Source organism: Gopherus flavomarginatus, chromosome 14 (genome assembly GCF_025201925.1).
Source record: "Gopherus flavomarginatus isolate rGopFla2 chromosome 14, rGopFla2.mat.asm, whole genome shotgun sequence".
NCBI lineage: Eukaryota > Metazoa > Chordata > Testudines > Testudinidae > Gopherus > Gopherus flavomarginatus.
In genome coordinates, this window is record NC_066630.1 from 38,187,547 (window position 1) to 38,212,191 (window position 24,645).

The following is a 24,645-nucleotide window of genomic DNA, read 5'->3' on the forward strand; positions in this document are numbered from 1 at the left end:
GTCAATGGGAATTTTGTCATTGACTTCACTGGGCCTAGGATTTCACCTCTGGAATAAAGCTGCAGTCTGTATTCTTGACTTAAGGTTCGAGAATCAGGACAGATGGGGTCTGTGACCAACACTGGGACAGAACAGAATGGAGTGGTTAGCGGATGGGGACTGGGAGTGAAGACTTCTGGGTCAGTTCTGCCACTGACTCTGTGTGGCACTGGGAAAGGCCCGTTGAATTCTCTCTGTCTGAGTTTTCCCACCGGAAGTAAAATCATGAGTGATGTGGAGAAAGTGAATAAGGAAAAGTTATTTACTCGTTCCCATAATGTAAGAACTAGGGGTCACCAAATGAAATTAATGGGAAGCAGGTTTGAAACAAATAAAAGGAAGCTCTTCATGCAGCGCGCAGTCAACTTGTGGAACTCCTTGCCAGAGGATGTTGTGAAGGCTGAGACTATAACAGAGTTTAAAAGAGAACTGGATAAATTCATGGTGGTTAAGTCCATTAATGGCTATTAGTCAGGATGGGTAAGGAATGGTGTCCCTAGCCTATATTTGTCAGAGGATGGAGATGGATGGCAGGAGAGAAATCACTTGATTCCCTGTTCTGTTCATTCCCTCTGGGGCACCTGGCATTGGCCACTGTCAGAAGACAGGCTACTGGGCTGGATGGACCTTTGATCTGACCCAGTACGGCCGTTCTTATGTTCTTAAATTAAGATTATTTGTTCCCATTTTTGTCTTGCAAGGGTGGTGTTGTTTTTATTTTGATGTTTGAGAAGAAATTATTTGCACTTTTATTCTAGATCATTTTATGGCCCCAAAATTTCTTTTATTTGAAATGGTTCCCCCCCCTTTCAAAATTGAAGTTTTTCACATTCAAAATTTCACATATTTGGATGAGAAAAACTGATTTTGGAGGAAGGAACACTATGACTTTTGAAAAACCTTTAACTATTTGCCTTAAAACAGAAGCAGCAATATGAGAGTGAAAAGTCTTTGCATTTATTTATAGCAAACCCCCACCTTTCCCAGGTGCTTTGTAAAATTTGGGACAGTTCTGTAAAATCTGTTTGTTTTTTGTTTTGTTTTTTTTTACACAAGTCTACTTTTGAGGATTTCAGATTTGTTGCGAATATTTTGTAGAGCCCTCAACCCTGGCCCTGCCTGCCGTGCAAGGGTGAATTCCATTGAATCTGAGTTCCTGTTCAAAAAACTGAACAGAGGCATTTTAAAGGGCCAAGGCTGTAGCTGTGAGTCCAAGTGAATGTTAGTAAAGCACTTGGTATGAAAGAGAAAGTATGTATTTTACTTATTATCTATCTATCTAGGTATGTATATGTATATGTATGTATATGGTCCTCAGCCCTGCAATAGATGAGCACCTCTCAATCCTGAATAGATTTTATCCTCACAACACTCCTTTGAGGTAGAGAAGGGCTTTATCCCCATTTTGCAGAGCAGGGACTGAGGCACGGTGCTATTGCCTAGGGGTTAAAGCACTAGGACGGGAGTTGAGAGACCTGGGTTGGGTTCCCAACTCTTCCACTGGCCTGCTGTGTGTGCCTCACTTTCCCCATCTGTGAAATGGGCATAATGAGACTGACCTCCTTTGTAAAATGCTTTGAGATCTATAGATGAAAAGTGCCATATCAGAACTAGTGATTTGCCTAAGGTCACACAAAGGATACATCTACGCTGCAAAAATAACCCTTGGCAGTGAGTCTGAGCCTGGATCAACTGGATCGCACTTATGCTACAGAGCTAAAAATAGCAGCGTAGCCCTTCCCACTGAGGCTGGAGCCCGGGCCCTGAGACCCACCTCCTTCGCCGGTTTCAGCACCTGAGCGGGAACGTCTACGCTGCTATTTTTAGCTCCGTAGCCTGAGTCTCAGGACCCAACTCAGTTGATCCGGGTTGCGAGACTTTCTGCCGCGGTGGTGGGTAGGGGGGTTGCAGCATAGACACAGCCAAAGAGTCTGGCTGAGACATGGTCTTTTGGGTCCCAGTCCACCAACCTGTCCTTCCTATCCCATCACCGTCTCCTGGTGAATTGATTATTTTTGATTACACCAAGATGGAATTGCCTCCAGGACACAGTTCCTGAGGGAGAATTTTGTGTTAACACAATTCCCCATACTGGAGTGTGTGAGAAATCCAGGTTCCACCGAAGTCAGTGGGAGTTTTGCCATTGACTACAGTGGGGCCAGCATCATCACTGTAGGGCTACCAAGCAGTATCCACTAACTATGTGAGTGGCTGTAGTCTGACTGGCAGCTTGATTAATCAGTCAGGTTACATGGATTTGCATAAGCACCATACAGTGGTTTCTCAAACTGTGAATATACAAATCTCTCTACTCTGATTGGCTAACATCATCCCAGCGCCAGGGATGCCCGCTCAGCTCAAACTGATTTTCTCCTCTCACACTCACATCCATGGGAGCTTTGCCAGTGAGGTCAGAGGCTGCAGGATTTAGACCAGGGGTCGGTAACCTCTCAGAAGTGCTGTGCCGAGTCTTCATTTAGTCACTCTCATTTAAGGTTTCGCGTGCCAGTCACACATTTTAACGTTTTTAGAAGGTCTTTTTCTATAAGTCTATAATATATAACTAAACTATTGTTGTATGTAAAGTAAATAAGGTTTTTAAAATGTTTAAGAAGCTTCATTTAAATTAAATTAAAATGCAGAGTACCCCTGGACCGGTGGCCAGGACCTGGGCACTGTGAGTGCCATTGAAAATCAGCTCGCTTGCCGCCTTCGGCATGTATGCCATAGGTTGCCCTGATTTAGACCCTCATGCCTGTCCTTTAGCTTTGCTGCAGTCCCTACAGCCTGCCACAGCTCTTGTCCCTACAACAGCTGCCGTTTTTTAACCTTCCGAGAGAATCCAGGCCCTTCCCATCCAATTCCATTGTGGAACAAAGTAGCAACACCAAAGAGTTGCATCCATTCTAGGGAGGGTAAGCCTTGCTGAGTATAATAATGACTCAGCAATAATCGTATCTGGTTAGGGAGCCCTGAGGATTTCAAAGTAGGGTTGGGAGATTAATAGATTTTCAGTTCTCTGGCACTTTCGAAAAACCAGCGAGGGGAATTTTGTTGCGGGTTGAACCAAAACCAAACTTTTTTGAAATGCTTGCCGAATCAGAAAGTTGAAAGCCATTTGTTCGGGGCCAGAGAGTTTTTTGATTTTGTCCAAACAAAAATATTTTGCTCATTTCGGTATTGACCCCTTTAAAACATTTTTTTTTTTTTAAATTAAGGGAAATCTTGAACTGAAAAACCAAAACATTTTTTTTTAAATGTTGAAACTAGCCTTTTTTGGGTTTTCCACACTTTGGGTTTTTTTTTCCAGCTGAAACCATTCGGCAAATCCAACACAAATCTGTGAAACATTTTGGTGCCACTGAATCTGCATCTTTTTGTGAAAAAAAGTTTTGGTTGAAAAATCTTGCCTGGCTCTATTTCAAAATTAACCCAGGATAGAATTATCGCCTCCTAGATGGTGAAGACCCTCCAAAGTTGCTGTTAAAATATAATAGTACGTGGTGATTGCGATAGGCCAAGTACAGAGGAGCCCAAATCGCAAACTGGCAGATGAGTTTTTGTGTAGGATTATAAAATCCAAAATCTCTGGGCACATTCACATTGGATTATGTGAGACACTTGTATATTTAAAAATCACCATATGGCTTCTTCAAAATATATTCAACTAAGAATGGTGTAGAAATGATTGTTTAAACCACAGCATGCAGCTGTTGAGGAATCACATGGCATTTTCCTTACCTTATAGTAAATCAGTTGTTCATCCTGTATAAAAAGGCTGTTGAGAGAGCTCTGCTTTAGCAAAGGGAATTTCACACTGCAGTTAGTTGGAAGCAAGTGCATATTGATATTAAACTCCACCATGCCCCTTTCTATCTAGACTTGCTGGTGGCTGCAGTGTGGTGAATGCTGCCTTCTGTGGCGGGATGTACCAGCTAGGTTGAAACGGTTCTGATTCTGCTACCACTTCCGTGGGTGTAAATCAGTAGTACTTCTCCCATACTAACACAGTCCCAAAGCTTGCAGAAAGCAATGCCTACCTCCAGCCTGCGGACTACAACGGGGAGGAGACCTTCTTCCAAGCAAGCTGTGGATTCCAAGCTAAAGGAGGCTGCAGCAGTGGAAAAGCAAACAAGAACAGTACGAGCAGCGGCCGCGCTGATTTAGGGACTGTACTGAAGCCTCAGAAGGAGGGGTGGGGTTAGAGGAGAGGTTGGAGGACTGATATGTCTGGTTCATTTTTTGCCCAGTATAACAGCGCAGAGCCGGCAAACATGGTTTGATGTGACCATGAGACATGAGGACAAGGCTGTGCCGAATCAGCCTGCTAGTGTTTGCCCCTCCCCAGGCACAAGCAGTGGGGGATTCGAGGGCAGACAAAGGGACCCCATCGAGATCAGACCTGCCAGCCTGTGTCTTGGCTTGTGGGGCCCATGCATGCATCACACTGTCTTTTCCTTCTCCTGCCCACCCACTCCAGTCTTGTGAGCAGCCTAGCACCGAAAGCAATCCTCTGCCCAGGGCGCTCGCACCAGCACTGCAAGGACAGGGGGACACAGGCAGCCAGCAAATGCGAACGAGCCCAACACCCAATGCTGCTGGGTTGCCGGAGGGGAGCTGGACGGTTGGTCAGCTGTGAATTCAGTGCCAGCAAAGGGTGCTGGGTCGGGGAGAGGAGACCTGACCCTCTGGGAAGAATGCGGGAGAGTCTCCATGACCCATTTGGTTCTTGGCCAGGCTGCTGAGCCTGCTGCTGAGATGACAATCCCAGTATACACAGCTGTGGCCTCGGCGCTGGCCTGAGACTGGCCTCTCCTGAAGGCCATGGAACAGCCAGTAGGTCGGAATAGCCTTGGGTTCGCGGCAGCCTGGGTCATGTTCAAACCACTGGCCTAGAGCTGGATGCTGTGGTGTTCGCTGCCTGTCCGGTCTGCTCCACCCCAGCTGCTTGGAGGAGCCCAGAGGTTTGTTCTTTCCCCCGGGATCCCGGTGTGAATGTTTTCAGGGGCATTGGTGGGTTGTGTTCAGTTCTGTGCCCCGGCAAGGTGTCCCTAAGCAGCTGTGGGCCTGGGCACGGTGAGCCAGCTCTGGTTTGAATCAGGCTTTCTCCTCAGACAGGCGAGGACTGGGAGCAAAGGAGGGACCTTGTATCACTCACCCTGGAGCTGAGAGGGGAACGTTGATGGGATCCAAAGGGAGCCCTGTCCAGAGAAGGGCGTCCTCCCCTGTCCTCCTTGCTCAGCTGTGACAAGCAACCCAAGGCTGGGCTCTCTCGGGCAAGTGAGAGGGGGGAAGAGTTCCTAAGTGATGGGGGCTTTGGGACCTTCCCGGTGGCTTCCCGTCTGGATGTGGCAGTCACCGAGGGCCTGCCTGGGTATGAAAGCTGGCTGTGGCTGTGGAGGGAGGAGGACTGACATCACCTGATCGCAGGCTGGAGACAAGCTGCTGCTGCAGGAAGATCACCTTGGAAGCACTGCAGAGGGAGGAGGGGAACAGCATGCAGAGGAAGGGGGATGGTAACAATTTTAACCAGCCCCTGTGAGCCAGGCATTCCCAGGCCGGGTAAGCGAAGCTTACAACAGTTAGGGGCTGAGAGTTTTGAAAGAGCCCAGAGGTGTTAGGAGCACACGCTCAGCCCAATAACATTTTGGTGGGACGTGTGCACCTAAGTCACTTAGATGCTTTGGAAAATCCCACACCACGGGCCCAGTTTTGAAATGTGCGTGCCTGTAATTAGATACCCAAATGACTAGACGGACCCCACGAAGAGTGGTTTGATTCTCAGTGCCACGCTGCTCTGCAGATGCTCGGCCGCTCTGAAAATCAGGCCATTTATGTAGATGCCTGATTTTTGTCCCCCAAGTTTGAACATGTTGGCCTTGCTGACTTGACCAAGTCCACATGGGAAGTCAGTGGCAGAGCCATGAGTAGAAACCAGGAATTTCAGACCTGTGTGCTAACCATTAGACCATATTGTCTCCCCTAGTGATGGGTGAGTAAAGGATAGCAGGGAAAGTCCGTCAGAAAGAACTGGTGTTTGTGATCAAAAAACACGAGATGTTGAGAAGAGAACAGGCCTGATTCTGATCTCATTTACCCCAGTGTGAAACAGGAGAAATACCCTTGATGTCAGCAGTGTTAGTGTGGAGCGGGTGTGAAAGGCGAGTCAGGCCCATCCAGGACTCTGATACCTGGGATACCACATCTGCTCTGCACCTTGGAGCCAGGCTAGATATTGAGAGCAGCAGCTGCTGGCCAGGATCTGTCTCTCAGCGTTTCTCTCTTCATGTATTTGTTTTCTTTAGCCTTCATCTCGATTAAATGTTGGCTTGGCAGAATTCTATTAGTATGTTTTTATCATTTCCATGGACAGTGTCGATGTTTATTCTTCAGCATTTTTAAACATATTTCTTGATTTACATTGTCACCGTTGCAGGAAATTATGGATGGTCTGCACAATAGAGGGGTCAGACAATTCATTACAGTAACATGTCAAAATATCCCAAGTGTGAATGCCCTGTTTGCAGGCAGCATTTTTCTCACTTTGCCAGTCTGTACATTTCTATCAGGATCAACGGGAATATTTTCATTGGTTTGCGCATGTACGGTGAAATTGACCGTTCACCGGCATTTACTGCTAAAAATTGAACCATTCCAGGCCTAATTAAATGGTTGCTGATGTTTTGCCTTTGATCTTTTTTCCCCCTTTGCCCTTTGGACTCTGACCCCTTCCTCCCTCCGGCCATGTGCAGACAAGCTGTGCTTCAACACCTTCTTCAACTTCGAGGACATGCAGGAGATCACCAAGCACTTTGTGGTGTGTCATGTGGATGCACCAGGGCAGCAGGCCGGAGCGTCGCAGTTCCCGCAGGGGTAGGTACCCAAGCCCTCTCAGCCTGTCTGGGATGCTGCTCGTGGAGGAGCCCAGCTCTTCATGCTCGGGTCTCTGTATGATTTCCCGACTCCTTTCCCTGGTTCATAACGTGGGTTCTCTTGCCGGGAATGTCCAGCTTGTACCAGCTGCTAGGAAGTGCTGCAGAGCAATGCACTTGGGACTCAGCCTCCCTCTTCCTGGGCCCAGCGGAGCATCCCGTTTCTGAAGGGGAGTCGGGTTCCTCACCCCCTAGAAGGGCCGGGATCATGGGGGCTTCCTTCTCCCAAGCACATCAGCACTGCTCCTAGCACAGCCATAGGGAGAGGGCTGTGCCAGGCCGAGGGGCTGGAAGGGGGACCGGTGGGGTTCCTGGGCATGGCCCACACCCTGGGAGGGGAGGAATAGGAAAAGGGATGGCTGTCCCTGTCCCGGAGGGGGGAAGGGAAGGACTGTGCCCTGCTCTGGGCGGGAGGGGCCAGGCAGTGGGAGGGGAGGAGTTGTCCAGGTGCCCAGAGCTTCTCCCAGCCCTGGCCTCGGCTCTCCTGGCCCAAAGGCCTGGGCTCCCCCTGTATGGGCCTTGCCCCAAACCTCCATTTCTCACTGTGTGTCTGTCATGCCCCCAGATACCAGTTTCCATCCATGGACCAGTTGGCTGCCATGCTTCCTAGTGTGGTCCAGCATTTTGGGTAAGTGTCAGGGCCCTGTGACCTCGTGGCGTGGGGCCAGCAGGGAGGGGTGGGATGCTAAGAAAAATGCCAGGGGCAGGCAGGGGGCGTAGGGAGGTAGAAACTATAATGTGGCCTTTGGGATGCACACGCAATGCAGGGTTGGGCCTGGCTGAAAAACGGGGATCATGGCACCCACGGCTGCACGGCACCACTGACTTAAGAACACCCTGTCACTAGGGGTTCCAGGCTTCACAGCCTGTTCCCTGCTCTGCCCGCTTGGCTGGAGCTGAGAACAGTCAGCTCTTCGGCCATGGCTCGGCGACCCCTTGGTGAGACAGGTCAGTCCCCTCCATGCCCTGGGAGAACCGTGTGGAGTCACCTCAGAGCCAAAAGAGACTGACGCTCTGTCCCCTGCTGCTGGTTTGTGCTGTCACCTTCACGGCACGCAATAAGGGAAGCTGCTTCCTCCATCTCAGGGGACTGGAAATGCACCCCAAGGCCTGACCCCTCTGGCCCATGGGTCTGAATCCAGCCCAGGTCACTAGTAAGCAGCTGATCGGTGCCCTGTGGGGAACAGATTGGGAGGTCTCCAGTTCCCACCTCACCGAAGCCACTCTGACGTCTGGCTCTAGCTGGCTTCCTTCAGGGCCTCGCTCATCAGGGAATACACCAAGGGGCCTGAACTCTCGTCTTGCCCTGAGGTGAGGGGCACATTGGCTGAGGAGTGTGCAAGGGGGTTAGCACGGCAGTTGGCCAGGTTCCGTGGGCAACAGCCTTCTCGCACCGAGGCACAGTGCCAGCCATCAGGCTGGATTTCGCAGCTCAGGACAATGCTGCGGTGACAGTCACAGGATGCTCCTATTCTCTACCAGTCTGGCCTTGATTTTACTGGCTGTGTTGATCAGACGCTGCCACTAAAGCGAAAGAGGGGAGACAGGTGGTGGCAGGCTTATTAACAGAAGGGAAGGAATGCAGTGTGTAACTCTTTCTGGCCGCTTCTAAAACACAGAACATGGTGAGTACTCTCAGAGGGCTCACAACCTATTCAAAGGGATGCTACCCAATTCCTATGCGCTATGAGGAACTGTTTGCACAGAGCTTGAGAGCCAGGAAAGGAGCCCAGGATGTGGAGACCCAGCCAGGGCCCTATGGGAATGTCTCCCAGGTACCGCCTCCTCTTGCCTCAGCCCCGTTTCCCTCCCTCTCTGCTGCGCCACATGCCCTGCCTAGAGGCTCCTTAAAAAGCCAGACTGGCCTAGCAAGGGCTGTTGGGAGCTGCACAGGGACACTTTTGTCTGTTTGTTAGGTTCAAGTACGTGATCGGAATCGGCGTGGGAGCAGGAGCCTATGTCCTGGCCAAGTTTGCTGTAAGTGAGTCCTGGTTAGGAGCGTTCTGGAGTGACCCGATAGAGCAGGGCAGGTGTGACCCACTTCCAAGGAAAGTCATAGAATCATAGGGTTGGATGGGACCTCAGGAGGTCATCTAGTCCAACCTGCTGCTCAAAGCAGGACCAATCCCCAGACAGATTTTTGCCCCAGATCCCTAAATGGCCTTCTCAAGGATTGAACTCACAACCCTGGGGTTAGCAGGCCAATGCTCCAGCCACTGAGCTATCCCAGGGCAGAGGGAGAGCTGCTCTGTTTGCACCAGTGGGAGCTTTCTCAGGGCATGGTGCTCGTTCCGGGATGGAAGGAGTTGCAGTAAGCAAGCCTGAAAGGAGATCATCAATGTGTGGATCACTGTAGCCACAGCTGTTTCTGATAGGATGGAACACAACCTCCTGGCCAATCAAAGTGGGTGTATTTTGCCACTGTGGCTATTTGAGTATCTATCTGAGCATTGAGGAGCCCCCAGCCGTGTCAGCCCATAGCCTTGGGGTACCAGATTCTCTTAGGAGTGGGGGATCTGAGAGAGGAGACAAGTGCTTCAAAGTGCGTTCCGCATCCAACCAGCATCACCTCTGTCTCTCCAGAGCTCGGCTTTCGCCAGCTGCTTGTCATCCAGGGGTTGATTCTGGCTGAGTGCTGAGAGAGCTGGGAGAGGGTGCTGTTCTCGTTTGGTGTTCAGGAGCCATAGAGCTGGGGGTATCTTGTAGGCACTCATGAGTCACACGGACGAGAGGCTTGGACCATTTGGGGCCGGGTCCTGGAGCTGCCTGTGACAGCCCGCTGGGTTCAGGCGGACAGGAAGGGCCTCCGCCATTTCAGGGCAGTTCCTTCTATCCCTCCAATTCCTTGGTGTCAGAGTGCGGGGAGGTGCAGCAGGCAGTGGATGCCCTCCCTTTGTCTGGCAGCAGGGGGCAGTTATCTGCCGGAGTCATCTCGGTACCATGCCCTGCTCCCAGGCCTTGCTGGGAGAGCTCCTGCCTGCCTTGTTCTAGATTCTCCGTGGGCAGAGGTGCAGAGCCGTGGTGTGCAAAGCCTTTACCTCATTGCCACTGGTTGGCCTGTTTCATGTCGTAAGGTGATGGGAGGGTCCCTCCGAGGACATGGTCTCCCACCAATCCCTTGCCCCTGGTGAAGTGCGTCACTGTCAGTAAAGGATCTCGGTGTTTGGTGAATCCACACATCTGCTAACTGCCCCCCCTAGCATAGGCCTCCCCCATCACACCACTGCCGGGAGCAATAGCCCTGTGTCTGCTTGGCTGCAGCTGATCTTCCCAGATCTGGTGGAAGGGCTTGTCCTGATGAACATCGACCCCAACGGCAAAGGCTGGATTGACTGGGCAGCCACCAAGGTGAGCAGCATCCACCTCTCAGACGCCAGCTGGGATGCACTGGGATGAAATCACTTGGAGTGGGCGTAGGCACTGGCAGGGTCTCCTGGGGCACAGGAGAGCCGGGGCTTGGCTGTAATGAATATAAAGGGAATTTGTTAATGAGGCTGCTGGACACACATACTCTGTGGTTCTATCTGGCTTCCGAGCTTGCAAACTAATCACAGCCCATGATGCCTGGTCTCACCACACAGTGTCTTCCTCGGGCATGGCCGTGACTGAGGCCTCCGTGCTCAGGAGAGGAGGGAGCTGGGAACGGGAAGGAATAACGCTGCTCATTGGGTTTAAAATAGTCTCCCGTGGCCAAATCCTGCCTGCAGATCCACCCATAGAGCTGCCCTGGGAGTGTGCAGGGGCCGTGCCTGCTTCTCTAGTGCAGTGGTCCCCAAACTCTGGGGCATGCCCCCCTGAGGGGAATGCGGCGGGGCTGGTCCAGCCCTTACTGGGGCAGGGAGGGAGCACCACCCTGTCCTGCTCTGGCCCCAGCCCCAGCTGCAGGTCCGGCCTTGGCCTCAGCTACCAGCTGGCCCTGGCCCCACTTCCAGCCATGGCTGCAGCCCCTGACACTGATTGCGAGCCTGCTCCCGGATGTGGCCTCTGGCTCCCAGCCCTGACTACTGCCCCGCTCCTGGCCGATGCCCCAGCTGCAGCACTGGCCCCACTCCCAAACATAGCCCCTAGCCCGACTGCGGCTCCCGGAAGGCCATGGACCAGGTAAGGTGGGGGAGAGAGGCACAGACAAAAAGATTTGGGGACCGCTGCCCTAGGGGTTAAAGAAGTCAGCATCCCCAAGGAGATCAGCCCTTGGGGGACATGGACCTGGTAGTCCAGGGTGCAGAAGCTCCAGGCATGGGCGATCATCTCACAGCAGATACCATCATCTGGCTCTTCCCTGACCCAGCCCTGGGCTGCAGCAGGCTCCCCAGATACAGGGGATGGTCTCTGAGCCTTCCTCTTCACTTGCTGATTAGCAGATTTTTCTGGGCTCCAGAGCATCCTCTTCCCTTTCTACTCTGATTGGTCGGAGCTGGAGCAGCTGTTTGCACTTCCCTGCTGGCTCAACAGGTACTGGGCTCCACGACGCCTGCCTGTCTCCAGTGGACATCAAGAGGAGGGATCCCGTGGCGAAGGTGCAGGGGTGGGAGTGAGTGGTGCCTGGCATTAGCGTAACACTTCTGGTGTTCTCTGTCCGCAGCTTTCTGGCCTGACCAGCTCTTTGCCTGACACCGTGTTATCTCACCTGTTCAGCCAGGTAAGGGGGAGAGCACTGGACACGTTCACAGCTGCCATGCTCAGATCAGACTCTGGTTGAGAGAGGGCCAGTGCACAGTCCGGACAGAGTCAGCCAGCAAACGGCTGGACTGGGTCAGCAACTGGGGCTACTTTGCTGTCTCCTGGCCATGCTGCTGTGGCTTATGGAGGAAGAACAGGCCAAGAGATGCCTCCCTCTCTGGTCCTGTCTGTAGCTGGGCTGTGTCCCTGCCTCTGCCATGGGGCAGGAGAGCTGCAGGGCTGCCATGAGATGCAGGCCCCCGAAGAGAGCACAGGTGTGAGTGCTTTGCCCGCTTGTGACCAGGATGGATAGGAAGGGCCCATTGACAGCTGGATTTGTAGGGCACAACATGGGGTGTCTTCCCCCAAGATGCAGAGCTGGAGTGCCCCACAGCCCATAGGTGATGCGTGCTCTGCTCCCTTGGCCGGCACCCCTCCCAGACTACAGCCTCTTCAGCACAAACTAGTGTGATACAGCTCCTCCTCTACCTTGGTGGGTCCTGCGCTTATTGGCCAATTTGCTCACCTCAGAGATTCACCCTGTGAGTTGGGAAACAGCCCAGAGACCTTCCCCTCTGGTAGAAGCCACAGTCCAGGCCAATTCTTCCTGGGTTTGATCAGGAATTGGGAGGTTTGTGGGGAACCCGGGCCCGCCCTCTACTCTGGGTTCCAGCGCAGGGCCCTGTGGACTGCAGCTGTCTAGAGTGCCTCCTGGTACAGCTGCGCGACAGCTACAACTCCCTGGGCTACTTCCCCATGGCCTCCTCCCAACACCTTCTTTATCCTCACCACAGGACCTTCCTCCCAATGACTGATAACAGTTGTACTCCTCAGTCCTCCAGCAGCACATCTTCTCACTCCCAGCTCCTTACGCACAGCTCGCTAACTGGAGTGAGAGCCTTTTTATACCAGGTGTCCTGATTAGCCTTGATTAATTCTAGTAACTTCCCAGTTGGCTACAGGTGTCCTAATTAGCCTGCCTGCCTTAATTAGTTCTAGAAAGTTCCTGAGTGTTCTGGAATAGTCCCTGTTATCTTACCCAGGGAAAAGGGACCTGCTTAACCTGGAGCTAATGTAACTACCTTTGACCACTCTCTTGTAGCCATCTGGCCTGACCCTGTCACACTAGTTACTGGGATGGGTCAGAACCAGTCCCCTGGAGCCAGCCCCAACTCTTGGAAAACTGAAGCCGGATCTGACTCTTAGTGTCTCAAGTGGCCTCACCTTTATCGCGGGCTGAACCCCTGTCCTGGACCCAGGCACTGTGCGGTGTTCAGATTGCAGATCCCAGGTCTGCAGGTTCAGTCCGTCTCCTGGTGGCAGCCAGAGGCCAGTCTCGGGAGTTAGTTACTAGCACTCCCCTCCTGCAAATACAGCCCTGCAGGGTGTGAATGCTCTGTGGGCTGAGTGCCTAGGACTTAGGGCCCCCACCCATGCCCTGTGATCCTGAGGGAAACTGGGTCTTTTTACCCCTGTTGCACTCAGATCAGTCCCCATGTCCCGCTCGCCTGTCCCTCCTCCATACCACACACGCCGAGCCCTTCCTCCCTGCCGTGGGCCAGCTGATCTCTCGTTTCTCTCGCCCCTCCTGCGCAGGAAGAGCTGGTGAGCAACACGGAGTTGGTGCAGAGCTATCGGCAGCAGATCGGGAGTGTCGTGAACCAATACAACTTGCAGCTGTTCTGGAACATGTACAACAGGTAACTGGCCCCTCACCTCTCCACCGTGGCACACGTCTCCTGCCATGCAGACCAGGCAGAGAGTGGTGACCCCTCTTGTGCCTCATGGCTAATGGCCATTGTTAGCTGGGGCCTGGGTGGGGCAGGGCGATGAGCACCAGAGCGGGAATGGGAGGGAGATCTCTGCCCCATCTGTCCGGGTGTCAACTTTTGGAGACGGCAGGCAGTGGAGCGGAGGATTCCACTGGTGCCACGAAGAGCTCAAGACCATCGTGTGCAGTCCATTGGTTGAGGAGCAAGAGACCCCATCGGGGTAGCCATAGAGCCCTGCTGCTTCCTGGACCCCTAGGGACGAGGTGCAAGAGGCCACGCCCTGAGAGCCAGGGTGGTACGTGTCGTGTTGCCCCCAGCCAGACTCCCGATACGTAGAGCAGAATTTGCACCCAGCACGCTCCCAGACACAAGCCTTTGGTGACCAGCAGCCAGAGGCATGGGAAGTAGCCCCCAGCATGTCTGGCCTTTCTAGCTTGGCCACCACCCGCTCCCAACGGGACCATAGCTGGAGTGGGGCTGTTTACCTGTGAGAGGCAGGTCCTGAGCTGGGTTCCCCCATTGCTTAGGGGCTCTTGGGGCGGGAATCAAATTGTAGCTGGGTCGAGCATCACCGAAAATCCAGCTTTGAAGGGAACAAACGGTGAACCTGGTGGCCGAGGTCCTGGGGGGAGGTTGTCACTGTGCTCGTGTGCTCTGAGCAGTGGAACACACAGGTAGGCCATGCTCCCAGCAGGTGAGTAGTGGGGCATGTGATCCCGCCCTGCTCTGGGCAGGTGGGATGGCAGGGGCATGGGCCAGCCCCACTCTGGGTAGGGGAGCAGTGGGCACATGGCTAGGCCCCACTCTGGCAGGGGTGTGCTGGCTGGCCCCACTCTGGGCAGGGGGGTAATTGCAACATCTGGATAAGCCGTGCTCCGGGCAGGAGGGCGGTGGGAGGCTTGTGTATCAGGCCTGCTTCGGGGTGGGGCGTGGTGGGGGCATGTAGGCTGGCCCTGCTCTGGGCAGGGCGCAGTGGGGCACACAGGCCATGGGGGACACGTGGCTGGCCCCTCTCTGGGCAGTGGGCAATGGGACACACAGGCCATGCTGCAAGCAGTAGGGGCACATAGACTAGCCCCTCTCTGGGCAGTGGGACCAAACAAGGGTGATATTATGGCTGGACTCTATGATAGACCATCTTACCAGGAAGAAGTGATGAATGAGGCTTTTTTTAAAAAACTAACAAAACATCCAAAGCACATGACTTGGTGGTGATGGGAGACTTCAGCTACCCAGACATCTGCTGGGAAAATAACACAGCAGGGCACAGATTATCCAACACATTCTAGGGGTGCACCGGAGACAATTTTTTATTTCAGAAGGTGGAGAAAGCCATCAGGGGAGAGGCTGAGCTAGATTTGATTGCGTCAAATAGGGAGGAACTGGTTGGGAATGTGAAAGTGGAAGGCCGCGTGGGTGAAAATGATGGTGAAATGGCAGAGTGCCTCATTCTAAGGAATGATAGGAGGGAAAGCAGCACAATAAAGATAATGGATTTCAAGAAGGCAGACTTCAGCAAACTCAGGGAGTAAGTTAGTAAGAGGCATGGGAAGCAAGTCTAAAGGGAAAATCAATTATTGGCAGTTTTTCAGAGACATAGTTTGCTCTTGTGCCCTTAATTATCTCCCTGCGTAGGAAAGATAGGAAGTCTGGCAAGAGACCAGCCTGGCTTAACCAGGAGCTCTTCGATGATCTGAAACTCAAAAATAGAGTCCTACAAAAAGTGGAAACTATGTCAAATTATGAAGAATGAATATAAACAAATAACACAAGTGTGTAGGGACAAAATTAGGCCACAGCACAAAATTAAACTAGCTAGAGGCCTAGATGGTAACAAGAAAACAGCCAACAAATACATTAGCAGCAAGAGGAAGACTAAGGACAGGGTAGGCCCGTTACTCAATGAGAACGGGGGAGGAACAATAACAGAAAATGTGGAAACGACGAAAGTGCTAAATGCCATTTTTGTTTCAGTTTTCACCAAGAAGCTTAGTAGCGAATGGACGTCTCACATAGTGAACGGTAGTGAAAGCGAAGTAGAATCTGAGGCTAAAATAGGCAAAGAACAAGCTACAAATTATTTAGACAAGTTAGATGTCTTGAAGTCACCAGGGCCTGGTGAAATGCATCCCAGAATACTCCAGAAGCTGATTGAGGCGATATCTGAGCCATTAGCGATTATCTCCGAAAACTCCTGGAAGACAGGAGAGATTCCAGAGGACTAGAAGAGGGCAAATCTAGTGCCCATCTATTAAAAAGAAGGAATAAGGACAATGCAGGGATTTACAGGCCAGTCATCTTAACTTCAGTACCCAGAAAAATAATGGGACAAATAATCCAGAAATCAATTTGCAAACACTTAGAAGGGGATAAGTTGCATTCAGCATGGATTTCTCAAGACCAAATCATGTCAAACCAACCCAAATGCTGTTTTTGACAGATAAACGAGCGTTGTGGATGGAGGGAAGCGGTAGATGTGGTATATCTGGACCTTAGTAAGGCTTTTGATACTGTCTCGCATGACCTTCTCATAAACAAACTAGGGAAATGCAACCTAGATGCAGCTACTATAAGGTGGATGTGGAACTGATTGAAAACTTATTCCCAGAGAGTAGTTATCAGTGGTTCACAGTCAAACTGGAAGGGCATAACGAGTGGGGTCCTGCAGGGATCAGTTCTGGGTCAGGTTCTGTTCAATAGCTTCATCAATGATTTAGATAATGGCACTGAGAGAACACTTATAAAGTTTGTGGACAATACCAAGATGGGAGCTTGCAAGTGCTTTGGAAGATAGGATTAAAATTCCAAATGATCTGGAGAAACGGGAGAAAGGGTCTGAAGTAAATAGGATGAAATTCAACAAGGACAAATGCAAAGTACTCCACTTAGGAAGGAACAATCAGTTGCACACATTCAAAATGGGAAATGACTGCCTAGGAAGGAGTACGGCAGAAAGGGATCTGGGGGTCATAGTGGACCACAAGCTAAATATGAGTCAACAGTGTAACGCTGTTGCAAAAAAAGCGATCATTCTGGGATGTATTAGTAGGAGCACTGTAAGCAAGACGCGAGAAGTAATTCTTCCGCTCTGCTCTGTGCTGATAAGGCCTCAGCTGGAGTATTGTGTCTAGTTCGGAACACCACATTTCAGGAAAGATGTGGACAAATTGTAGAAATTCCAGAGAGGAGCAGCAAAAATGATTAAAGGTCTAGAAAATAATGACCTATGAGGGAAGGTTGAAAGAATTGGGTTTGTTTAGTCTTGTGAAGGGAAGACTGAGAGGGGATGTGATAAAGTACATAAAAGGTTGTTACAAGGAGGGAGAAAAATTGTTCTCTCTAACCTCTGAGGATGGGACAAGAAGCAATGGGCTTAAATTGCAGCAAGGGAGGTTGGGTTGGACATTAAGAAACGTTTCCTAACTGTCAGGTTAGTTAAGCACTGGAATAAATTGTCTAGGGAGGTTGAGGAATCTCCATCATTGGAGGTTTTTAAGAGCAGGTTACACAAACACCTGTCAGGAATGGTCTCATTATTATGTCATCCTGCCTTGAGCGCAGGGGACTGGACTAGATGCTCTGTTGAGGTCTCTTCCAGGCCCACACTTCAGTGATTCTATGCTCTGGGCTGGGGAATGGCGAGGCATGTGAACCAGCCCTGCTTTGGGCAGGAGGTGATGGGCCAAACCGATCAGCCCCATTCTGGGCAGCGGGTGTCAGGCAAGTGGGTTGGCCCTGCCGCAGGCCTGGGGCCATGTGGGGTATGCATGGTTGCAATGGCAGGAGGAAGACTGCCAAGAGTCTCGTTAACCCCTCTGACCCTGGGAACTCAGCACTTGTACCAAGTGTTTGCCGTTGTGATATGTGCTGGGGTTTGGAGACCATCACTCCATGTTTCCATGAGTTGGGCTGGGTTCTGCTGCCTTCCTGCACCTCCATCCATCACCATCCCGTGTCCAGATGGAGAGACGTTTTCAGGCCAGGGAAGCTGCCGGCGTGCTTTGTCTATGGGTATTCTGGGAGCTATGCCATTGTGCTCTGGGGCATTAACCTCTGGCCCCCCTCTCTCCCCCTCAGCCGCAGAGACCTGGACATTAACCGGCCTGGGACTGTCCCCAATGCGAAAACGCTTCGGTAAGTCGCACGCTGGTCCCAGTGGGGCTGAATTGCAGCTGGGTGTTAAAGACCAAGCCCCTGACCACTCTCCTCCTCTTGGTGTTTCCAGCTGCCCCGTCATGCTGGTGGTGGGGGACAACGCGCCTGCCGAAGATGGGGTGGTGAGTAAAGGGCTAAACCCCGTGCTTCTGCTAGGAGGGTCACTGGATGCCCAAACACAGACAGAGACACCCCTCCCCAGCCTGCCACCAGCACACCACCTCCTCCTGGCAGGAGCGGGCATTCCTAGGGCGCTGTTGTGTCCTGCCCAGACCCTTGGCATCCTGTTCCAATACACCAGGCTTCACGCGAGGGGGATTTAAACCGGCTCCAGATTCCTTCCCCCTGCTGCACCCCTGCTCTCTCTTCTCCACTGAGCGATTTCTCATTCTCTCACTCCCTGAGAGTCGGTTTCTTCTCGAGTGGGTTGAAAAACAAAATTTGTTGACATTTTTTATTTTCTTTTTCCTTTGCTGTACGTCCCTTTCTTCTCCCTCTCTCAGCATCTCTCTCTTTCTCTTCTCCCCGTTCTCCAGGTGTTTTGCAGAACGAATACCCGTTTTCCACAGGGTTTCCCCCCAGCACCCTTGCATGCCCCCATCACTGCCACTTTCCCTTCTCTGCCCCCTGCTGTCTCCCCATTCCAGGCAGACACAGAGTAAGTCCTTCCCTTAAGACACTGGGTGGGGCAGCCTTCGATTAATAGATTCCAAGGCCAGAGACCTTCCCCAACCTAATTCCCAGAGCAGATCTTTTAGAAAACCAGCCAGTCTTGATTTTAAAGTTACCAGTGAGGGAGAATCCATCATGATCCCTGGTGTAATTCCAATGGTTAAAAACATACGGCATGGAGGTGTGGGAATCCTTGGCGCTCTGCTCTCTGACCTTCCTCAGCTCCGCTCTTCTCCCTGACAGGTGGAGTGTAACTCCAAGCTGGATCCAATCAACACCACGTTCTTGAAGGTAATCTGAGTCCGTCAGCCATCTGCCCACTGCAGGGGGGCTGGCCATGAGTCGGGGCTGAGAGCGGTGCAGACTTCTCCCCCTGATTTCTGCCAGTGCCTCTTGGCCTGCCTTGGTATTCCTCTCCCGAATTTCCACACAGCTCTGCCAACACCCGTCAGTCATGCCCTGGAGTCCCCTGCTAGCCCAGCCTGCACCCACCTCCAGCTCTGCCAATTCCCCTTAATCCTGCCCTTCAGTCCCCCTGCTACACCAGGCCTGGCCCGCCCCAGCTCTGCCAACGCCCCTCAGTCCAGCTCTACAGCTCCTCCCTCCCCCCGTTATGCTAAACCCCTCCTGCATGCCCCTCTCCCAACAGCGCTGCTAGCTGGAATCAGGTAGCAGGACTTGCTAGCTGTCCCTCCATGGACACGGCAGATCTCTCCCAGGAGTGGGCTGCAGAAATGGCCCCGCCGTGTCCCTGCGGCCTGTCCCCCGTACACGGATGACTGGGGCATTCTAGCAGGGAAAGGGCTCTCTGGGCACCTTGTCCATCCCCCCGCCACTCCTGAGCGCCCATGCCCACCTCGCTGGGTGCCCCCATGCAGCCAGGTTGGAAGAGGGTCCCTGCAGACTGCCCCGGCAGCAACTGAAATGTCCATGCAGCGGGTGGGCTGGGGGTGGGGGGCTGGTCTCTGAGCCCAGGTGCCAGTACAGGTGTCCCTGGGGCCCTCCGCTAACAGAGTTCTGTTTTCGCCTCCAGATGGCCGACTCTGGGGGGCTCCCACAAGTCACACAGGTGAGTCCTCCAGCCCCCTGGCCCCGCTCTTTCTTCTCCCTTCCCCCACCCGGTCCTCAGCCCCACACCACCCTGGCTCTGTGCCGCTCCTGGAGCAGCAGGCACAGCTGTCTGGTAGGGGGGGGATCCCTGCCCAAAGGGCTCAGTGAACTGCCCCTGCTGCTCTGCCCAGGCCCTGTAGAGGCCCCTGCTCTGCTCTGCTGCCATGGGGGCTTGGGGTGGCCCCTGGCCCTGGCTCATATGGGGAGAGGGATAGCTCAGTGGTTTGAGCATTGGCCTGCTAAACCCAGGTTGTGAGTTCAATCCTTGAGGGGGACATCTAGGGAACTGGGGTAAAAATCTGTCAGGAGATTGGTCCTGCTTTGAGCAGGGCGTTGGACTAGATACCTCCTGAGGTCCCTTCCAACCCTGATATTCTATGTGCAGAGTCCACCTGGCTGGCCAGAGACTAAGCCCAGCCTAGGGGGCAGGGGCATCCCTGCTGCCCAGGAGAGGGGGAGATCCACCCTCAGCCTCCCCATGGCCTGGGAAGGGGGGTTACCGGGGAAGGGCTGCCGGGGATGGGGTCTCTTGGCCTGGGTTTGGTGAGGGAGGGTTTCAGTCTGTGTCCTGCTGCGGCTCCTCCTGCCCTTTCAGCCTTGTTTTTCTTCTCTCCCCCTCCAACAGCCTGGAAAACTGACCGAAGCCTTTAAGTACTTCCTGCAAGGGATGGGTTACAGTAAGTGCAGGTGCCAGGTGTGTGTGGGTGTGAGTGTGGGGGGGACGGGTGTGCGCAGCATGGTGGGAATGTGCCCTACCCATGGGGCTGTGTGTAAGCATTTGTGCATGCCGGTGTGTGTAGTTGTCTTTCCCACTGCACTGTGTGTGTAAGGGCACAGGTTGGGTGGATGAGCACATGCCTACAGGGGTATGGGGGGAGTACTCAGATCTGTGTGTGTGCGACACACTCAGCCTGGCACGGTGCAGTGCCCGGAGCCCCCGGCATGCCAGCGCTCTGCCCCCAAGGCGCTGTGCTGGCAGCACGGTGGTTTGATTTAAGTTGCCCCCTGTCCTGCCTGCATAGAGTCACCGCCTGTTGTGTGAGCGTGTGCCCTGGGCTGGAAGCCCTGCTAGGCTCCTGGGCTGAGGGAACCCAGGAGGGGAGAACTGAGCTGGTTTTCAGCACTCTGGGTGTGTGTGAAAAGCACAGATCAGTGACATGAGACAACATGGCTGCCTCCCCATGGGCTCTCTGGGTGCCACGCTCAGCCCCTGCTTTTTGCAGATTAATTAGCGTTGCTCTGCTCTCCAGGGACAGGGGCGGCAGGTAGCCCCTTGGTGGCAGGCAGAGAGCCCTTAAAAAGCCAGTCCCAGCCCAGGGGCCTGGTCTCCCTGGGTGCTGAGCACCCACTGACTGGTGGGAGCTGTGGGCACCTCAGGATCAGGCCTTATGGCAAAGGGCATCAGAACTTCCTTGCGAAGCAGGTCACGTAGCGGGGGAATGCGGGGAGGGGGGCGTCCCAGGCCCAGCACTACCCTGCCTGCTGCCCAGCAGCCCCCTTGCCACCAACATTGCTGCCACCTTTGAGCAGGACAAAGGGGCCTGTACCCAGGGGAAGGGCAGGACCTGGCCTGGCACTGGGGGGTGTCGGAGCCAGTTCTGATTCCACAGTGGGAGGATGGAAGGGGATGGGACTGAGCTGAGATTCCCCTGACCCTCTGCTCTCTCAGGCCTTGGCCACTATGGGGTGTCTGGGGGGTGGCCAGGAACCAGCATTGCTTCATTCTGGCTGCCCCTAGCGGAGACCTGTGCGGTGCCTTGGATGGTTCTGGGAGACAGGCAGAGACGTGGGGGTGAGCGTTGTCCAGTCAGATTGTGACTTTCCCTGCCTTTTGCACATCTCTGGGCTAGCCCCCAGGAGAGAGCGAGTGTGTGTGAATAGAGCTAGGGGGTGTAGTGGGGGAGGAGTGTATAGATGGGGGATGGGTGTGTATGTGGGGAGGTATAGATGGGGTGCGTGTGGGGGTGTACACAGGGTGTGTGGATGGGTGTAGATGGGGTGTGGGTGGGTATAGAGATAGGGTGAGTATGTGCATGTGTGTAGATGGGGTGTGTGAGGTGTAGATGGGGTGTGAGTGGGTGTAAATGCGGGGTGTGGTAGGGTGGGTATGTGCATGTGTGTGTAGATGGGGTGTGTGGATGCATAGAGATGGCTCTGTGTGTGTGTGCGCGCGCGCAGGGCCGGCTCCAAGTGGTGCTTAAAAAAAAAAAAAAAAGCTGCGGCAGCGCGATCGCACCGCTCCACCCTTCAGCAGCAATTCAGCAGCTGGTCCTTCGCTCCAAGAGGGAGTGAGGGACTTGCTGTCGAAGACCCGGACCTGCCGCCCCAATAGCGGCCGGAGGGCTGCCCCTTGGTATTGGCCGCCCAAAGCACCTGCCTCTTTAGCTGGTGCCTGGAGCCAGCTCTCGTGTGTGTGTGTGTGTGTGTGTGTGTGTGTGTGTGTGTGTGTGTGAGAGAGAGAGAGAGAGAAGATGGGGTGTGTGGATGCATAGAGATGGGGTGTGTGTGTAGATGGGGTGTCTGTGTGCATAATCCTTTTGCCGTCTGTCTGTCTCCCTCCCGCTCTCTCCGCGCTGTGGTTGCTGTCCCATTTCTTTGGGTTTTGGGGCAGGTCGAATGCTGACTCTCTCTTTCTGTCCCAACGTCTCTTGTCTCCCCTCCCCCCACTCTCTGTCTCTCCCTTAGTTGCGTACTTGAAGGATCGGAGGCTGAGTGGAGGAGCAGGTACCCCCGTCACTGCTGCTCACCCTCCTCCCCATCCACTGCATGCACCCCCGTCCCCCAACTCCATGTGCATCGCTGCGGGGGGGCTGTGCTCCCGGGCCAACCCCCAGCCGCCCTGCAGTCCCACCCTCTCCAGGAAAGGAGCGGTGGCAGACAGAGCTGCAGAGGCTTCCCAGAGTGGGAGAGGCTCGGGCGAGCTGTGGAAGAGGCCAAGGGACGGGACTAAGCTTTGGGGTGAGGGAATAGCTGCTTGGGACAGGCAGGGTGGGGAGCTCCCTCCCTGCTTGGAATCCGACCCCTTGGGATCTCTACCTGCAGCTGGGAATAGGCACTAAGGGGCACCTGTTCACGGCAGCATTCTCCACTCCTGCTGCTGGCAGTGGCTGGTGCTGCTGTGGCACCTGGTGCCGCTGGGTGCTCCGTTCGCCGGGGCTAGCGGCCAGCTGTGGATTTTGCTTGTGCATTGGTGGTAAGGGTGAGAGCACGGCTGGGAAGCTCAGGGCTGCTACATGTTTCCCTGGCTGGGTACAGGCTGCTGCCCCCACCTGCACTGGAGAAGCAGCCTGGCAGGTGGGCTGGCTTGAGGGGTCCCAGGGCTACTGCCCCTCGCTTCCAAGAGCCCCTTGCTTGCCTCCCTGACACCCGCCCTGAGCTGCTTGCAAAGGCTGGAGAGGTGTTAGTGGGGAGAGGAAGGGATGATTCCTCTGGCCTGGGACCATTCCTGTGCCGCTTCTCCATGCCCTCCCAGGGAGGCGGGAGAAGGCTGCTTAACCTGGGACCCCAAACCAGGGAAGAGACCCCTTGGCTGCTCTAAAGGCCAGGACTGCAGCAGCGAATCAGTTCTCTGATGAAATCCTCCCTTGGCTCTGCTGCATCGAACTGGATCTTTTGCCTCCTGACTGCTCTGCGGCCCAGGACGCCGACTCAGCTGCAGCAGGGGTCCTGGCGAACATGCTTCCTATTTCAGGGAAGATTTAGGGATGTTCTGTCCTGGTAAAGTGCATTCAGAGCCCACCTAATGGTGCGCTGGGGACTGTGGAAACACCACCATGAGAATAATTAGCTGCTTTTCTTGGCTGCACGTGTAGGGTCTTTCCAAACCTGATGCAAATGGGACTCTCAGAACAGCATCATGGCATAAGAGTGTCTGCTGGATGTTGGGGGAGTGGTGGGCTTACAGCTTTCCCCAGGGGGTTGTGACTCTGAAATCCAGCAGTGGGCTAGTGCATGAGAGCCAGAGAGAGACCAGCCTGCTTTCATGCCCCCCGGATGTAGACAAAGGGCACAGGTGGGCTAATGTGGTTTCCATCCCACTTTAGTTCTTACTCCCACATCCATTGGGAATAAGCCGCATTCACAAAATGTAGCTGGACTAGTTCATTGCTGCAGGGGGTGTCTCCTTTCTGACAGATGCTCTGGGGGGTCCCAGTCTGACAGGATGGGGACAGGAAGGATCCCATTTCCCATGTCCATTTAGCACAGAACGGTCTCCCCTATTATACCCTCTCTGCAGGGAGCAGCTCCAAGTGAGTGTTCCCCTTCCCCAGTGCCAGGCAGAACCCCCAGGGTCTCCTTTGTGGATAATACGCCCTATAGGGTAAAATTGCACCACACAGTGATTGAAAAGCTGGGTGGAGCAGTGCAGAAGGCTGAAACCTCCTTGCTCCTGCATTTAAGGCACAAGACAAGTCTCCACCCCTTGTGCATTGCACTAGGAGGGGTATGTTTCACCAAAGCCCCGATCATCGTGAGTGCACGGTGGCATGCTGGCGTTCTTGTGCGTGGGGATTTTCACGGCCATCTCAGAGGCTCTGTGCGCACAGCCCGGCTAGCGTACCAGTTGGGTGTTAACGCCCAGATCCTCAGTCTTTAGAACACCTGACTGCCCAAAGGGGCAAAATATCACGTGTTAAAACCTCTCATGCAAACTCCTAGCAGGAATTGTTGGAGGCTGGGGTGTAGCCCCTCTAATAGTCTGTTCCCACACAGTCTAGAGTGCTCAGCTCCAAACGTATCTGGGCTTAGCAGCAGGAGTCTTCCCCTTCAAACACCATCCCAGTGACAGATGGATTAATGGACCCCCACTGCCCTCCATCATAGGCTGGTAGCAGCTCATCTCTTGTAACACCGCATGCTTCAAGCTTGAGCAGTTGGAAGCTGGCATCTCAGTATGCAGAGGCTGAGAGAATGGCGCTTCACTGGACGGGCTGGAGAGCCTGTCACTTCACCAGCGTCGGCTTTGCTTGTGTGTCATGTCTGCTTGAGTCCTTGCAGGCCCCGGGTGAAATCCCTAACCGTCTTTTTCTCCCTCTCTCCCCATGTCTTCCCCCCCCATCCAGTGCCCTCAGCCAGCATGACCCGGCTGGCCCGCTCCCGCACTGCCTCCCTCACCAGCGCCAGCTCAGTGGATGGCAGCCGCCCCCGGGCCTGCACCCACTCGGAAAGCAGCGAGGCCATGGGGCAGATCAACCACACCATGGAGGTATCGTGCTGAGGTTTTTGGTCCCTCCGCCGTCTCCTCCTCCTCCTCTTCCTCCTCCACTGGAGACATTTAGCATCGTTCTGCATTGAGTCACCATCCA

At 53.7% G+C, this 24,645-nt stretch overlaps 1 protein-coding gene across 4 annotated transcripts in view; it reads left to right on the forward strand.

The window, feature by feature from the left end:
• NDRG4 (NDRG family member 4) overlaps nt 1–24,645 on the forward strand; it is an 87,029-nt gene extending 62,384 nt beyond the window's left edge. For 3 of the 4 annotated variants that reach the window (XM_050922983.1, XM_050922981.1, XM_050922984.1), the window contains 13 exons: nt 6,792–6,912; nt 7,537–7,599; nt 8,888–8,948; nt 10,233–10,319; nt 11,554–11,610; nt 13,227–13,330; nt 17,480–17,536; nt 17,628–17,679; nt 18,473–18,520; nt 19,263–19,298; nt 19,965–20,016; nt 22,025–22,063; nt 24,403–24,645. In XM_050922983.1, coding sequence (XP_050778940.1) covers nt 6,792–6,912; nt 7,537–7,599; nt 8,888–8,948; nt 10,233–10,319; nt 11,554–11,610; nt 13,227–13,330; nt 17,480–17,536; nt 17,628–17,679; nt 18,473–18,520; nt 19,263–19,298; nt 19,965–20,016; nt 22,025–22,063; nt 24,403–24,557 — 932 coding nt within the window. In that variant the 3' untranslated portion in view covers nt 24,558–24,645. The remainder of the gene's footprint in view (nt 1–6,791; nt 6,913–7,536; nt 7,600–8,887; nt 8,949–10,232; nt 10,320–11,553; nt 11,611–13,226; nt 13,331–17,479; nt 17,537–17,627; nt 17,680–18,472; nt 18,521–19,262; nt 19,299–19,964; nt 20,017–22,024; nt 22,064–24,402) is intronic. The other variant, XM_050922982.1, reaches the window with a different exon arrangement.